Source organism: Dermatophagoides pteronyssinus, unplaced genomic scaffold, assembly GCF_027571235.1.
Source record: "Dermatophagoides pteronyssinus isolate colony J.1.1.1.1 unplaced genomic scaffold, Derpt_VIB-CSIC_2022.12 sq0003, whole genome shotgun sequence".
Classification (NCBI taxonomy): Eukaryota; Metazoa; Arthropoda; class Arachnida; order Sarcoptiformes; family Pyroglyphidae; genus Dermatophagoides; species Dermatophagoides pteronyssinus.
In genome coordinates this window covers 2,169,503-2,187,601 of record NW_027461527.1, presented here as the reverse complement: position 1 = coordinate 2,187,601, position 18,099 = coordinate 2,169,503, and the positions used below count along the sequence as shown (strand labels likewise).

Genomic DNA, 18,099 nt, shown 5'->3' with positions numbered 1-18,099 from the left:
GTTTAAAGATTGCATTTTTTAAATTTTTAAGTTTTTTTCTTAAACAAACGATGGCAGCATTATCGCTATTTCTTTTTTTTTAAATTACAAAGAATTAAGAAATCAGTCTACAACCGAATAATTTTTCCAGGAAATAAAATTTTCTTGGTGATTTATATCTTTTGTTTCATTTATTTAATTTTTCAATTATTAATAAAACTAATTGTTAATGTAAAAGCGTCTTTATGATGAATTATTATCAAAATCAATCACTTGAATCATTATTATTATTATTATTATTATTGATGTTTTTGTTCTGTCCACTGCTGCTTGTTATATTGGTGTCAATAGTGTTATTATTGTTATTGTTTTCATTATTATTAGTGTTGCTGCAGTTGCCATTATTTCCATTAGTGGAACGATCTACATAAATTGTTTCGACATTAGTTGTGACATTTGATGAACCAAGATCAACACGGGCCACTGTTTCAGAATCTAAATTAGGTTCATCACCATCCAGTGAAAGATTCGTAATTGATTTCGATCGAACACATTGAAAATCAACGTGACGAGATTTTGCCTCTTCCATTTCCCATGACATACGTATGAATGGTCGTTGGATATAGTTGTAAATAACTTCAGGACGTCGATCACCAGTACGTCTACGAATTTTTTCCTTGTGTGTTGGAAATCCTTGAAAGAAAAGCAGATTAATTTAGATTGGAAAATTGCCACAAAATAATTTTAGAGATTTGTCAACCTTCAATGCCAAGACGTATCTTCTTTAATCCTCTGTCTTTCAAAACTTGTTTGGAAACGTCACGATTTTCGATGTATTTGAAAAAACGGTACATTGGAGTTGAGTAAATAACTGAAAATTATCGATTTATATATAGAAAAAAAATCATAGAATCGATATATAATCATGGCTATTACACATACTCTGTGAATATTCTTCTCCAGTTTGTGGTGGATATTCTTCATCCCAATCGACATTATCATCGTCCAATAAAATCACGATATGGCATTCTCGATCTCCACGCTATAATCAAAAAAGATGCATTCATTGATGATTAACATATATCGGAATATTCTTCAATTTTTCAACTTACTTTAGCAGCATTGACCATTTCTGGCAATATTTTTTCGTAAAGAAAATTTTCAAATTGTTCTTTAGCTCCTTCATTACTTATTTCATGCAATAATCCGCCTAAACAAAATTAATGAGATTGACATTTAAATTCTTTTTCTTTTTCTTTCAATCAACTTACGTAAATTGTGACATTTGATAGTGGAGGCATCGAATGGAATAAGGAAATAGTCACAAGCTTCATGTAGTTCTGAAACACTAACACTTGGTGGACACTTGATCATACCATTCTTGAAAAAATCCTAATTCAAAAAAGATAATAGAGAAAAATTTATTAGCATCCGTAACGTTATTTAAAACTGTGATTCAAAAAACAAAATCGTCACCACTAATCTAATTCTCATTTCGAAGCTATAAAGTCAAAGTTCCTGGAAATGGATTATATTGTAAATTCGTATGTATGTGTGAGCTGGTAAGTAAATGTACATCAGAATGTTTATGTCACATTAATCGATAATGAACAAGATGTATGAGATGCGCGTGGCAAAGCCTGAAGAAAGAAAAAAAAAGTTGAGCTACTTGAATTCTAGGCCCCTAATACATCAAATTGTCAAGTGATTGTTCGACTTTCCTGATGGATGAATGAAAGGATAAATAGATGGGGTAAATACAATATAAATTGGGTTGTTGATTAAATTTAGGATTCAATGTGTGTGTGTGTGTGGATGTTCCAATGTATAATAAGCACACACAATGGATGGTAAGGCGCTTACTCACCAAAATAGCACCAAATACAGTTGCTGAAAAGCCTTCAATTACGTATTGTCCTTTTTCATTCGGTTTGGCAATGCTTGGTGATGAAAAAAACATTCGATAAAGCATTGTATCTTTTTTTGATGAAAATATTTCCGGATTGACCACAAATGTGATATTGTCAACCAACAAATTTATCGTTTCAACATTATTAGATGAAGAAGAATTGCCATGATGATGATGATGATGATGGCCATGAACATGATGTGATGATGATGATGATGATGATGATGATCCTGATACATCATTCGAATGTCCAACATTCGATGATTTATTTTTCGATGTCGAACTCATATTATTCACGTTGATTAATGTTTAACAGAATCAGAAAAGAGGTGCTTCTTGAAATGTTATTATCCTAATGTTTTATTTTCTTTTCTTTTTTCTCACTGTGTTGAGTGGATGGTTATTTTCGTTGCAAAAAAAAATCTGAAACGAAAAGAAAAATTAAAAAACATACAAATTAGCTGATTATTATCTAAAAATTTTCTCTACCACATTACACTATTATTATTATTTTCAATTTTATCATCATTACTATATAGATCATCAAATAGACGAAAAAAGGTGGAGTTCTTTTTTTTCGCAAACTTTTAGATTATTCATCTGAGTATGTTTTGATGATCAAGTGAAGTGGTTTTCATACAAATTTCAAGAATAGATAGCATCATCATCATTATACATTACAGATGGCTTATTTGAGTAATAACTAGACCAAAATAAAAAATGAGCTGAAAAAAAGTGAGAAAGAAAAACATTTCAAAGTAAATGAAAAAGATGAAATAATGGTAAAGGATAATTGAGCGTTGTCCTCCGCCCTATTCATGTCCATTTCTCTTTGCTTGGTCTCAGACTTAACCCGATTCTATACGATCAACTTACTCGATGTTCTATGAATAAAATGATTCGAATATGATGAGCATTAAAATGACTAGACTAATTAATAATAAAAAACAATAAAAATTAATTAAATTCCAGTATCAACTGTACGAAGGATGATGAAAATAAAGTTTATTTATTTATTTTAATATATTATGATAATTATTTAAAGTTTTTTTCCACCCCATCATAATTCATTTTTGTAAGCTAAATTATGTCGATGGTGGTCGCAAATTTTGAAGAATATAAAATGAATAGAAAAACTTTGTATTTTATCAGGGGAAAAAAATAAAAGAAAAGAAAATATTATTATATAATAGATATACGGACATCCGAGAGATGTTTTCGATGGCAAGTGGTAACAATTAATCAACTTAATACATAGCAACATCTTTATGAATATCGAATTACTTTTAAGAGTAATGTATAGTTAATTAAATATAAGAACAATATACAGAATAAATTAACGATTTTTTTGTCATTATATTCTTACAAAAAAAAAAGTTCACAATTTCAACAATGTCAAATAAATGGCTGGCTAAATCGAATATTCGAACAATATGTTCGCGACAACAATTGTAAATTAAGTGAAAATTCTATCATTGTTGAATAATGTTTTCAAAAAACATTTAAATTCTTTGAGTATGTATAATATTGAATGCTTTTGAATTTGTTCCTGATTAATTTCTAGTTTCGTTTATCAACTTCTATTACAAAAAAGATACTGGAAACAAGCTATTTTGATTGGCTGAAAAATATGGAACTGGTAAATTTAAATCTACAAAAAATTGCAAAATGGTTTGAAAACGGATGTGAATTTGGAATGACAAACAATAATGATAATAATAGCAAAAAAGATTCCAATAATAATATTTGTAATAAAGGTACAACAATGCGAGGCAATCAAAACAATCGAATGGTAAACAGTGATGGTGGTGATACTAAAAAAGAGAATCGATATTACATATTAGAATGTAATGATATTTGTCTGTTATCAAAATTATCCGATATACAATGTGACACATTATTGGATCGTGTTCATAAACAAATGATGACAATCACAGATCCATATAATCGAAAAGAATTTTTATTGTCTATTGTGAATGAATTTTTACGAGATGGACGAAAAACAATAGCATTACAAGCCATTAATGATGAGATTGAAAATCGAACCGAACTATATCAACAATTTAAATCGGATCTATTGTTTTATCGTGCATTATGTCATTTTAAAATGGATCGCCCTACTGAAGCATTAATTGATATGTATGGAGGTTTAGATAATTCCATGATACAAAAAATCGATTCAATACATAAACAATTAATGGAAGAGACGGGAAAATTTCTGAAAAATAATAAACTTTCAAATGAACAAGTGGTCATTGTAAAAGATTCATATCAGATGACATTGATTGAAATATTAAAACAATATGAATTTGAAGTAAGCCGCCTTTGTCAACAATCTCAACAACAAACATTAAATAATGATCATCATGGCCGAAGGCAACATACAAAATGGCAATTCAAAAATTCTAACCATTACTCTTGGAAATTTTATAATAACAATGATTTTCTCAATATTTCTTCAAATTCTTCATATGTTCATTGGCCACGATTACAACAAAATCCGTCAACATCATCATCATCATCATCATCATCATCATCTGCATCTGCATCTGCTGCTACTAATAACAGTGATAGAATTGCATCTACATCAACAGCAAGATTATCTCAAACACAAGAACAAGAGAATCGAGCCATAACAATAACATATAAAAACAAATTAATGGCAACTAAACCAAATCCTTTGAATGATTATTATTTTGATAAAAATAATAATAACTATGGAAACAATAATAATAATCCATTAGAAATGGATAAAAGACCAATGAAATTGTGCGACCAACAACGATATAATGATATGATTCTACAACAAAATAATGAACATGTAATAGACAGCACTAATAATGAAAGTGGAAATAATAATATCTATACATCGATTCAACAACAACAATCGTTCAATATTTCAATATCATTATCAACTAATATGATACTAAGCATAAAATATAGATTAGATAATCTACCGATTATTGTTCGTAAAATATTCAATGAACCGATCATAGACAATATATTTCATTTGAAAGCAATATTAATTGAAAATTTATGTCATGATTATAATATCGATTTATTGTATGAGATTCTTGTTCATTTTGGTAACATTCTACAGATCAAGATCAAAGACGATAATATAACAAACGATATTATTGATGATGAAACAAAATCGAAAAAATTGATTGTAGAATATGATAATGTTGAATCGCCAAGTAAATGTATATCATATTTGTCACACATCCAATTACCCGGAATAAGTATACCGTATAAATATTTGGATTTTAAATTCTTTAAAAGTGAAAATCAAAAAGATTTTCGTATTTGTAAACAAAATCAGATACGTTCATCAAAAGAATGTTATTTTTGGCGAACAACTGGTTGTCAAAATTATGATTGTAAATTTTATCATAATCGTTGTGCAAAAGGAGTTGATTATCAAGAATGGATGCGTATCAATACCGAACCACCATCATCATTAATCAACACTGCAAACAATCATAACAATAGTAATAATAATACTATGGTGAATTCAAATTATTCAAATAATTTTACTACGACAAGAATCATAACGAACAATAAAAAATCGGTTCAAAAGCAGCAACAGCATTGATGAGAAATGGACATAAACATTGGATTCGATCATATTCATGTTCAATGATCATCAACAACCAATAATATTTAATGATAATAACAATAATAATAATAAATAGCTTTAACACAATAAACATATAATAATAAAGAATATGTTTTGGTTAATGAATATTTTTGTCAATAGTATATTCAATTTGGATTGTTATGCATCCATATTATAGAAAATATGACATATAAAACATTGATGATAATGATGATGTTCGAATACTTCACATATAGGTCATTACATCGATAAGAAGAAATCAGCACAAAAGAAGTGTGTAGGAAGAATAGAATAAAAAATAAGAACAGAAGCCGAAAAAAATGAGATGAAAAAATGAATTTGAGAAGAAGACTTATTTGCATTTGGCAAAAAAAATGAATGAATAGGTCTTAATAATATTATTATCTAAACCCCTCAACATATATACTTATGAAATGGTATAATGTGCTCGGATATTATAATAAATAGCGATAATAATAGTCGAACGAAAACTCAAATGAACCTTTTTTGGCAAATTCTTTTGAATGATTATGAAAAAAATCATTCATTAGGAAAATTAATCTTATTTTTTTTAATCATTAAAAATGGATTGATAGTATCCTTATGAATGAGAATGTGAATAAATGATGATAAATTTTGTTTTATCCAAATGATTATGATGATATTAAAGAAATATGTATTGCTATTGGGATTTTTTCGTATGTGTGTGTATGCATAAATGTATAGATTGCATAATATTGCATTTATATTTTAATTTTAGAATCATGAAAAAAGATGATGATAAATCCATCCAATATATTACTATTGATGTTCATTTTTTTCATCTTTGCAATAGGAAGATTATATATGCACAAAGATTTCGATTGTCTCCGATATCGTCACAGTTTTTTTGTTGTTGTTGAATGATATCATTTCAAATGTAAAATAATAGATTGATCATGAATAGAATATTTCCATTTTTTCAATCATTTTTCATGAATTGATAAAAAAATTCAATTCTAGCAGATTTTGATTCAATAAAGAGGAAAAAAAATTACATTGACGTAAATTTTAATGGAAAATTTTGGGAAAAAAAGCCAAATTTTTTTAAACCACCAAGATATGATGATAAAGAATGGTTATTAAAAGAAATTTTTAATTCATAAATTTTTAATATTTTTGGAAAAAATAATTACCCGAATAGATCGACAAATGCACACACACACACATGAATGATTGAAAATAGAATTGAAACTGGTACAATTTTTACTAAATACCTGTGACAAGGCAATAACATTTGATTTGATTTTATTTCCAATTTGACATTAAGTTATTTTTAATATTGCATTTGTATTCGGTGAACATGTTTCATATATTGAAAATGAAAATAAAACATGTATTGCGTGTTGTTGTTTCTTTTTGGAAGACGAAATAGCATAAATTTTTATTCATTCATTCAATCAAATATGGTTGTTGATCGAATATCCGTTTTTTTCTAACCTTGAGCATTGAGGGTAAATCAATGAATGGGATCATTAATATGAATAAATAGAAGAATATTTTCACAAAACAAAAAAAATCATGACAAAAAATCTTGTCCATCGAATGATTGATAAATAGAGTGATTTTTTTCTGGTTTTTTGGTTTGTTATATTTTTGTTATATGATTTGCATTTTAACCGAATGTCTATCTATCTATGTTTCATCTGTACCTCTCCCATCAACCTTCTATTTATCCAAAATAAAACAAAAAACAAAATCGCAATAATAAAACAATACATTTATTGACTTTGAAGACAGAAACTCATCGATCATATTCTCTTTGTTCCATTGAACAATTGAAATGACAAACAATAAATATGAATGTAATGAACAGCAACGACAAATCTGAAACCGAATAGAGAATTAGAATCATAAATAGCAATGAATATTAAATATGTGAAATTTTGCTTGTTATCATTTTTTTTTGTTGAAAAGTTATAATTTCAAGTTTAGTAAATCATGGAAAAATAAAAATTTCACAATCACATTCATCATTATTTTAGTTTTAAATCATTACTTTTAAACAAGAAAATTGTTATCCAAATCTGGTTGTCGCTATTATCAATGTATATATTCGGATTTTCACACAAACGGACAATCCATTATTATTCTGGGTTTTATACAATGTTCGGGTGTGATTCAAAAGTTTTTTTCTCATCCTGTCAAGTTTATCATCACCATCATCATCATCATAGTCGTCGTCAGCACATCTAACCAAAAATATGGCCAACCAAAAACTTGTGTGACATTTTTGTTTTGTTTTTTTGTTTTGCTTTTTGATCCAGATTTATAAGCCACTCTCCATGACAATGATATGAAGCCTTTCATTTTTTCAAACAAAAAGGAGGGGGTTATTTTTGAATCAAAATATTGCCATTATTATTAGGATTTCTCTCGCCTAGTCGTCAATTGCGAGAAAATGAGAATGAAAACAAGATTCAGATTCGAAATAAATGAATCAAATTTATAGAAAAAAAAAACATGAATATGAATGATTTTGATGATGATGATGATGATAATAGAAATAATCGTTTTGGAAAAATCGAAAAAGTAAAAACGAATTTGTGCGAGAGTAAGCTATCAATTATTCAACATTCATCCAACAAAAAAAACAACATAAATTTAAAATCGAAAAAAGAATAATTATAAATTTCCATTAAAAATCTTGGTTTCATTTCAATTCAATTCCAATTTTAATGTTTGACGTAGGGTGGTTTGAATTCATCCATAAGGGATGGCTTAAGTTGACTTTTAAAAGGCAATAAATGGATGAATCAAAAGTCTAGTTGAGTCAACAAAGCAAAACAAAACAAAAAAAAGATTGTTGATACAAATGTCTTTAGCTTCATTCGAGGATTTTCTCTGGTTTCGAAATTCGGGCAGAGGATTTTCTCTGGTTTCGAAATTCGGGCAGATGATTCTCTCTTTCATCCATTCTCTCTAGTGGATTCCATCATCATATAAACATTCACAAAAAATTTGATGACGTTTATCTATTTTCAGTGGTTTTCAATTTTTTTTATCCAATAGCGAACATGACAAAGTCAATGCTAAAATATACCAGATCAAATCTCAAAACTGGACAATGGGTCGACTGTTGAAAACCTCTATTTGATCTAGTTGATCAAAAAGGACATTCTATATATCAATAAACAATGTGATGAGATGATTTGCAATAGCTAGAAAACCATCATCATTATGTCAATATCATTACTGAATCAGCATAAAAAATCGAATCCTTGACGAGAAAATGAATTACAAACATTCTAACGCAAACGGTCATTGAAGATGCTGAAACAAAATGAACTTTGAAATCTAACAACAACAGTCACAACAAAAAAGATAAAAGCAAAAATAAAACGATGTTGAAAAACTAATGAAAACTCATTTTGCATTTGTTTAGATAAATGATCTCAAAAATAGGGGAAAGTTTCTTTTGAGTAAAATCAATCATAATGAAAGAAAACAGCAAATAAGTTCAATTCGAAAAAAGGTCAAATTCATTTATCTATTTTCTTCTGAAGAAAAACAAACATTATTTGAACAAGAGAATTGCCGTCGTATTTTGACAATAAAAGTGTTTTTATCAAAACAGTTATGGTTTGTTTGTTTTTTCACAGTGAAAATTAATGATGAGAATGAAATCTGTGACGACCATTTCAACAAAAGTTTTCGTTTTTGGCAAATTCAATTGATAAAAAATATCAATGGTCAATTTTAGTTTTCAATTCAACAGGGATCTGGCATTTTTCAATCCGAAAAAAAGACAGTAGCAGAAAATAAAAAATTCTTAAATACAACAATATTCAAAATAAAGAAATCTTGCGAATAGAATGATTAATGGATTGATTGGCTAATGTGATTCTTGATTATATATAATATACACCAGATGATTAGAATGATGATGATGACGATCAATGAAATTGTTGGAAGAAAAAAAAGAATCGATTCGTACCCGACAAAAAAAACAGAAAAGAATTGATAAAAATTTTGTGCGTAAGTGTGTTTCAATCAAAATTGAAATACAAAAAACGAGATAGATATAAATAGAACTATAGATAGATAGATCGATAAATAGATATAGAAAGAATAATGATGATAAAGTCAACTATCTATCTTAATAAATGATAATGATTATTATTATTATTACAATCATTATCATTCTGAAAGAATTGAGAATAAATGAATCATTCAAATTGATCGAGAAAAAAGCAAAATTTGGGTCGAATTTTGTTTTTTGTTTTTTCGTTTCTTCTGCATCTCTTTCTCTCTTTTTACACATTTTTCCAGCTAAAAGAATCAAAGATTGGTATCGGCAATAAAATTTGAATTTCAAATCATCTTATATATACTGAACCTAAACAATAACTTGAAGAAGAGTGTAAGTGAAAAAGAATTTCATACAACTTAAATGGTAAAGTGTAATGAAAAAAATGTATATCGAAGCAAGAAGATCGATTTAGGTCCGAGGTTTTTTTTTGCCAAACACACAATAATAAACTCTTATTTTGTATTTCTCTAATAGGGGTTTCACACTAGCAGCAATGTGAATGAAATATTTCAAATGCAATATTTCACTACATTTCAGCCTTATGGACTGAAATATTGCATTTGAAATATTTCATTCACATTGCTGCTAGTGTGAAACCCCTATAAATAAAATAAAAAAATGATGAAACAGTGGAAATAAAGTTCTTATATCACCAGAAATTGGACATTATGAAAAAAATAGTTATTTATTAAATAGGAAAAAATGAAATTCTGAAAAAACCGTTTTGGGACTGAAGAATCAGAAGAGAGAAAGAAAAAAAATACTCGAATTGCTTTCAAGAAAAGGTTTGGCAATCATGAAAAGAAACTTTTTTTTGCATCATTGTTTTATTCTTGTTATTTGTTTGCAAATTTTTTTTTCTTTGCTCTTATACAATCAATTTCTCAATACACACTTTTCTTTTATATATATTTTGTTTGAGACTAAAACCATTGGCATGACAATATTAAATACATTGAAACATGCCAATAAGAGAAAAAGCTGAATGAATACGATAAAATGAACCATGCAAATAACAACGGTCGTGTCTATGAATAAAATTATTTCAAAAATGCATACAAAAAGAAAGAAAGAAATTCTTTCAATAATAATAATAAAAATGAATGCAAAAAAAGAAAATCTCTAAAGAAATTTTTCAATTCATTATTTTTAATATGAATTGAAAAATGCAACCAAGAAAAAAATGTCTGGATTCAAATTTCCATTGAGGCAAATGTTTGAAAAAAAGTGCAATATAGTTGTAGTTGTAAACAATTATACAATGATACCATAATGAATAACAAATGAAATGTTTGTATATATTTTTTTTCTCGAGCCAAAAGTTTTACTTAATGTTTTTTGTTTTCTTCTATTTATTTCCCTGATTCACCATCACTCATTTGAAATAGGAAACGAATTATTAATTTTGCAATTTCATGTTGTTATTGTTATTATTGTTTCAATTTGTTGTTGTATTTCGGTATTTGATGTAATATTTTTTGCATCCATACAATCAATATATAGTGAACAAGATATTTCCATTTTTTTTCGGAGCATTTTTTTCCCAGAAATGTTGTTCATAATTTTCATAATTTTATGATTCCATGTATCATAAAATCATTATTGTTCGACAATTTTTTTCCATCCAGAATCCATAATGGTAAATGCGTGTGCAAGAGTGAACAAAAAATCGAAAAAACGTGAAGGAATTTTAAAGAAAACTTCATTCGTTTTTTTTGTGTTTGAAAAAAATTGTAACGAAAAAAACGTCCCATAAAAATGATGGTTGATGATGGCAAAAGGTGACAGATTGAATAAATGTTAGCTTCACTGCCATAATTCATTTTATATATTCCTTTTTTATTATCATTTCCTATTTTTTTTTGTCAATCGTTTCTCAATTTCATTCGATTCATTTTAAAATCAAGCATGTCAGAAAAAAGGAAATTTTCATAAAGATAACACACACACAATTATCACAAATACACACAATGATCATTAAACGGTAATGACCTATATGAAATACATTTTCATATGAAAAATATTTGATGATCACATAGACACTTGAAGTAAATGATATTTCATATATTGATCTCTCAATAAATGAAGGAAAAAAAATAAATAAATGGATTTTGAATTCAAATTAGTTCAGTTCATATTCTTTTTCTGAAGAAAAAAAGAGCTTTTTTTCTTCTTTCGCCAATTGTAATTTCCATAATATTTGCACCATTATTTCCTGATGGAATTCAATGTCTAATCAATCAATAATAGAAGCAAAATATATCATCAACAACGATCAAATCCACATGTATCATGATTTTTCTAGTTTTCTCTATATGATAAAATAATATCCGAATGAAATTTTCTTTTACACATTTTTTTCAATATTTCATAAATGAATAAAAATTTTCCTTTTTTTTTGGATTAATTTTAACAATGGAAATGTTGAGAAAAAAGATATTTATCATTAAACTTTACAATAATAAATGAACAGAATATTCAAAGAAAAGAGATTTGTTTATAAAGCAATGATTTTTTTTAAATAATCTAAAATAATGATAATATTAATAATAACAGTATATAATCAAGAAATAATGTGTTTATTTGTGTAGAGGCGTTATATAATATGTTGTATGTTTGATAGACAAATGTCGAACATTAACAATCAATGATAATCAATTATAATAATAATAATAATAAAATGAATGAATCTGGAAATGAAAATGAAAAAAAAATTATAATTTGAAATATAAAGCAGGCGAGTGAAAAAAAAGATGAAATGTACATTGTGTTTTTGTCAGTTACAATTTACAAAAAAAAATCATCACCATTGTTGTTATGATCATCGTCGTCATTATTGATAATTTAGTTACAAATTTTTTTTCATTGGTTGTTCATCAATAGTTGTGGCGTGTAATTTGGTGAGGAAATAATTTTTGTTGTTGTTGTTGTTGTCAATTTGTGATTCGGATGAACAGCAAAGAAAAAATCGATCAATCGACTAAACTCAATTTAAATTCAAGATTATTATTTATATTTAAAATGAATGAAATTCTATATACAATGTTTAAAAAAAAGTATTTCATCATCATAATCATCTTTTGTAGAATTTCAAGAAAATCGTTTCACGAACTTTCTAACTTTTTTGAAGAAGAAGAAGAGATGAAAAAAATTCAATTGAAAAATCCTCAACAGAGAAGAAAAAAATGCTTTCAACAGTAATAAAATCCATGATGATGATGATGATGATTGTTTGTCAACAAAGAAAAAAATGATGTTAGCTTGATGAATTTTTCTTTTTCTTTTCTCTTGTCATCATCAACATCATCAAAATATTATAGTAACAAGAATGAAAAAGAAAAATTTGAAAAATTCATAGTAAAAAAAAACATCAAGATTTGGGCATGTGTTTCTCATTTACGATTGACGATCATCATTTTGTGTGATTTACTGAATTCTTTCGCACTCTCTTCATCACTTCTTATATTCATCAATCTACAATAACAACAACAACAAAAACATTGTAATATACACAAATAAATAATGATAATAATAAAAGACACAATAGAAATTTATACACACAAAGAATCGACAAGAATAAAATCATCACCATCAACCAGAAAAAGATGTAGATTTTTGGACATTCTGTGTCTGTTCCAAGAAGCAAAGAAAAAATCAAATAAAAATGGTAAACGGGGGAAGGGGAAAAAGTAAATCATTTAGTTTTTTTTCGGTTGCAACAATTTTTTTATATTATCATCCATATAAGAAATAAACATTGTACCAGAATACTGTTATGAATTTTTTGTTTTGTTTCGCTTTGTTTGAATTTGTGTGTGTGTCGGCTAGAGTTTATTGTTGGTTGTTTTTTTCTATAGATATTCTTTCACTCGTGTTGTTGTTGTTGATTCTTATAAAAAAGTTATATTAGTTTCCAGCAAGCAACTGACGACGACCAATGATAATAATAATAATAATGATGATAATAGTTATGATGGTGATGATGATGATAATAATAATAATAATAATAATGGCTATTATAACGATATTATTATATGGTTTCAAGACCTAGACTAAATTGTCTAGAAAATTTTCATTTGTGTTATCTGTATAAGGTTGATTTTTCTCAATATGTGTATGAATGTTTGTGTGGTTAATTCAGAAATGAAAATCAAGCAATATTTACGATTGACAGCGCCTGGATATTTGTTTTATTTTATTTTATTTTCTTTTTTCGTAAATATATCTTATAAGATATTAATAATAGGATCATTTCATTTAGGTTTGACCTTGTCAAAAATATTTTCGGTTTTTTTCTTTAGGCTAAGATCAAGAATGTTAGATTTTTGTCTGTCTAATGACAAGATAGAAAAAAAATTGTTCCAAAATATTATTCTTTTCGGGTGTGTTTGTATGAGAGTTAATTATCTGTGAGCATCAAATTCGTCTGTCCATATATGGTTAAATTGTTATGTTTGAATTGTTATATATAGTTGTGTTTGTATGTATATTTTTTGTGGTCACCATGTATTATCACATAAGATAATGAAAAAGTGGCGATAGAACAATAAAACCAATGATTAAGAATGCAAGTAAAACAATAACTAATGTTGATAGTTTCATTAATGGCGCCGATGATGATGAAAATGGACCATGTGAAGTATGCCGATGCATGACTGAGGAAGACGATCGTAGATTGTCACCAATTTGAAAACCACGACGAACAAAAGTTCTATTAGCCTGTGATTGTGATGAACGGCGAGGAGTCAAATTTTGAAATACACGAAATGTTGCTTTTGGTAGACCGGAATCATCACCAGCACCATTACCACCACTTGTACCTGGTCTTGAATGAGATGTTGGATGTGATGATTGTATTGGTGGACCAGAATGTTGATGTGATGGTTGTGGCACTGGTTGATGTGGATGATGATGAAGTTGATGTTGTGGAGGCAAAGAAGGCGGATGTATATGAGAATCACCCGGTTGTATTGTTGCACTATTGTGATCGTTTGTTGTTTGGCTAAGTTGATGTCCTGATCGATACGAAGCTGGACTATCATTAGTTACTGGCAATAAAGGTGCAACAGTAGTTGCAGCACTACTAGACGAGGCACCGATGCCTATACAATTGGCACCAAGAATATTCGATGATCCATAATGACTTCCATATTGTGTCTGTTGTGGTTGTTGATTATAACTATTCTTTTGAATATGATGTGATGATGACGGTGGCAGTCCAACACCGGCAAAATGAACACTACCGACACTTTCTGTTTGACTTTGATAATTCGAATCGAGTTGATGATGAAGAGGATAAGGATAATGATGTTGCTGCTGCTGCTGTTGATGATGATGAAAATGTGAATGTCCGGGTAATAATGATGGCTGCTGATGACAGATAGAAGGCCGCATTGGTGATGATGAAGCTACTGAACGATGAGTAGGCTGAGCCCGCCGTTGGGAAGAATTTGGCGTTGATGGCAGCGATTGTGCAAGGCGCATATAAGCAACGGATGAATGAGGAGGCAATTGATGATAATGTTGATTCTGTTGATACTGATAATGTGATGGGGGTGGTGTTTGGGGTGGCACTGTTGACGATGATGTATGAGGAGGAGGTGTATTGGACGCGGACGGTAATGAAAGTGGATCGCCACCAGAACTGCAACGACATAATTGTAATGGATTACTGCCACCGCCAAAACTACTACCAAGATGTGGTGACGAACCCGTTGTTGCGGTGGTTACAACCGAACGATAGTTGGAATGCCAAAATGGTGTCGATATGTGTGGACCACTATTTTCTGTCAAATTTTGATCGTCGGACCTTTCAAAATTGATAGCCCGATTTCGACGATTTGGTGAACAACCAAGCGATGCGTGTCGTTGAAATAATACACTGCTGTTAGGTCGTGCTTTTGAAGATAATTGCCGTCGAATCAATAAACCACCACTGCCACTTCGAAATCTAGTTCGCTGATTGAAGGAACCTCTTTTTGAAGTGAGTGATGTCGATTGTATTGACTGACGATGATCAATATTTGAATTTGTAGGCAAATTAATAATTTCCTCTTCCTCTTCTTCACCGTCGTCGTCGTCTTCTTCTTCTTCTTCGTCACCTCCAGTGCTGATGTTGATACCACCAATACCCCCACCACTATTACCTTTAATAACGTATGGAGATGAAACAATAGAATGATGATTCACACCAATAGATATTGTATCAAAACTATTGCTTCCGTCACTGCCAATACCGTTGCGATTATTATTTGCACCGGCAACAACACCAGGAGGCACTATAAATGAGCTTCGTGGTGTGGATGAACCAACACTGCCAACTCTAACCAATTCCAGTGCGAATCAATTTTGAATTAAATGTTTCCAAATTGATAATATATTTGATTGAATATATAATAAAATTATGATTATTATTAATAACAATGATGATGATGATGATGATAAGAATGATAAATATAATAAAATTATGACAATATCCTGAACTATATTCCAAAAATGATATTCGAGCCGTTATTTCCGGTTTTTTTTTGTGGTAAATTATATTTTCATTTAACTAAATGAAAACAATTTGAATATGATGATGATTATTTATATATCTCAGTTATCTCGGTATAGGCACTACTTTTTATTGAAATTTTCAATTGAAATTATTTTCTGCGCGTTTATGTATTTATTTATTTAAGTAGACTGGTAGAAAAAAAAGAAACGGATTGAATTATATTTGAGCAATATTACTAAGATGATGAAGATAAATTTAAAAAATGATGAATAAATTGATGAAAGTGAAATTTTTTTTTCAACGAACATTAAAGCTCGATTGTTTTCATTTTTTTTCTGTGATTTCGAATAAATATTGTGTTTTTGTTGTTGTTGAAACAGAATATCCAAGTTTATGTCAATATCGAACACCAAAGAATCTGGATCGATAATGAAAATTTGGTGATATTATAAGAAAACGGAATAGAGAGAAAGAGAAACCCGGAATTTTGTGATGTTGTGAAAATTGGACACAAAATTCATTGCATTCGAAAATCTTGTCGTTGTTGTTGTTGTTTTATGGCGAAATTCGATTTTTTTTTTTTGCTTTTTCGTATTTTTTGCGTTTAATTTCTTTGCATTCAATTCAACATGATTTATGATGCCATCACATTAGAAAATCATCATCATTTTCGGGTATATGTATGTTTATGCGCGTTTCGGATTCGTTTGTTATTTGTTTCGAAGAAAAAAGGAAGAAAAATTTTTCTTTTTTTTAACTACCACTTTTGATGATGACAATGATGACGACGATGATGATGATAATAGTAGCCATAAATGTGCCATTATTTTTGTTTTCATTTCTTTCTTTTTTTCTCTCTCTCTGTAGAATAATTCTTCTTCTAGACCCAAAAACTATGATGATGATAATGATGACAATAAATCGGTTTGATGACAACAATTTTCTACTTATTTATCTCTCTTGTTCCCTTGACGAGTTGATTTTTGTTTCTGGTTTTCGAGGAAAAATATTTTTGATTTTCTTCTTTGTTGAAAATGTCTGATCAATGATGAAACAGAATGGATCTATCAAATTTCGTTTTTATTTTATTTTATTTTTCTTTGTTTCACTTTCACTATTATTTCGGTCGGTAGTTGATTGGTGCCAACCAAATTCTATTTGATTTCAGAATATTTTTTTACGAATAAATTGTAATAATAATAAACATTTAAACAAAAATTATGATGACAACAATGATGACAATGATTTGAATCAAATTATATAACGAAAATAATGAAAATGGTAGAAAAAAATGATGATTATTATTATGATATGATCAAGTACAATTTATTATTTCGTGAAGTGATGAATCGATGATTAGTTTTATTGTTCAATTCATTTGTATTCGTGTGTGTGTGTATAAATGTTTTTCAACAAAAAGAACTATAGATATTAAAAAATAAATGTTTGAACAGACACACACAAGAATAGTGAAAATGAAAGAGGAGAAAAAGATTCAAAGTCCAAGATGATGATACTCCAGAGAGATAGACGGAAAAAAATGTTTTTTTTTTTAAAACTTTTTTGTTGTGCAATAACAATAAACGAATGTTTTTTCTCATTCCAAAAAAAAAAAAACATTCGTTTTGGACAAAAATTCAATGATAATATGATCCAAGATTATTCCATTTTCATTTATTGATGTTTTATTTTCTTCATTGAATTTGTTTATTTGAATGATTGCAATTTAAACAAAATAAAACAAAAAAAATTCATGTTATTTGTCATTTGTTTTTTTTTCATTTAGATAATTTGGTTGCCAAAAGGAAAAAAATCAGAAGAAAGAATAGCAGAATACAATCACAAGTTGCAATGATAAAACACACACACACACACAAACACAAATAAAGAATTGAGTCATTGAATCAATGATTTTTGAAACAAGAAAAAAAATTCATGAGAAAACAAAAAAAATACTGAAACCAAATTTATGAGCAAAGTCACGAATGTTTTTTTTTGTTTTGTTTTCATTTGGATTCATT

General features: G+C 28.4%; 3 protein-coding genes across 6 annotated transcripts; 1 reads left to right on the top strand and 2 right to left on the bottom strand.

The window, feature by feature from the left end:
• Positions 1-151: 151 nt before the first annotated feature.
• On the bottom strand, positions 152-2,176 carry mri (BTB/POZ domain-containing protein mrityu). Its single transcript, XM_027348582.2, has 6 exons — positions 1,847-2,176; positions 1,251-1,371; positions 1,092-1,189; positions 922-1,021; positions 740-850; positions 152-672 (listed from the first exon to the last, which is right to left on the bottom strand). The coding sequence occupies exons 1-6, from the start codon at positions 2,174-2,176 to the stop codon at positions 245-247; spliced, it is 1,188 nt and encodes a 395-aa protein (XP_027204383.2). The 3' UTR covers positions 152-244.
• On the top strand, positions 844-5,633 carry LOC113797654 (uncharacterized). Of its 4 annotated transcripts, none has more exons than XM_075819376.1 (4): positions 844-1,541; positions 3,082-3,185; positions 3,266-3,403; positions 3,483-5,633. In XM_075819376.1, the coding sequence occupies exon 4, from the start codon at positions 3,519-3,521 to the stop codon at positions 5,481-5,483; it is 1,965 nt and encodes a 654-aa protein (XP_075675491.1). In that variant the 5' UTR covers positions 844-1,541; positions 3,082-3,185; positions 3,266-3,403; positions 3,483-3,518; the 3' UTR covers positions 5,484-5,633. The 4 variants fall into 4 exon arrangements, with proteins under 4 accessions (XP_075675491.1, XP_075675489.1, XP_075675488.1 ...); XM_075819374.1 differs by having other exon boundaries at positions 2,969-3,185; XM_075819373.1 differs by lacking the exon at positions 844-1,541 and having other exon boundaries at positions 2,337-3,180.
• Positions 5,634-12,060: 6,427 nt separating this feature from the next.
• Positions 12,061-17,534, bottom strand: LOC113798094 (uncharacterized). The gene has a single exon (XM_027348581.2). The coding sequence runs from the start codon at positions 15,061-15,063 to the stop codon at positions 14,092-14,094; it is 972 nt and encodes a 323-aa protein (XP_027204382.1). The 5' UTR covers positions 15,064-17,534; the 3' UTR covers positions 12,061-14,091.
• Between the last annotated feature and the right edge of the window lie 565 nt (positions 17,535-18,099).

What these genes read in the sequence shown, in the direction of transcription:
- mri (XM_027348582.2), bottom strand. Translation starts at nt 2,176, where the DNA reads ATGAGTTCGACATCGAAAAATAAATCATCGAATGTTGGACATTCGAAT. An exon ending in CTGTATTTGGTGCTATTTTG is followed by an intron (nt 1,372 to 1,846) that starts GTGAGTAAGCGC and finishes TTTTTGAATTAG; the next exon opens with GATTTTTTCAAGAATGGTAT. An exon ending in GATACGTCTTGGCATTGAAG is followed by an intron (nt 673 to 739) that starts GTTGACAAATCT and finishes TTTTCTTTCAAG; the next exon opens with GATTTCCAACACACAAGGAA.
- LOC113798094 (XM_027348581.2), bottom strand. Translation starts at nt 15,063, where the DNA reads ATGCGCCTTGCACAATCGCTGCCATCAACGCCAAATTCTTCCCAACGG.
- LOC113797654 (XM_075819376.1), top strand. Translation starts at nt 3,519, where the DNA reads ATGGAACTGGTAAATTTAAATCTACAAAAAATTGCAAAATGGTTTGAA.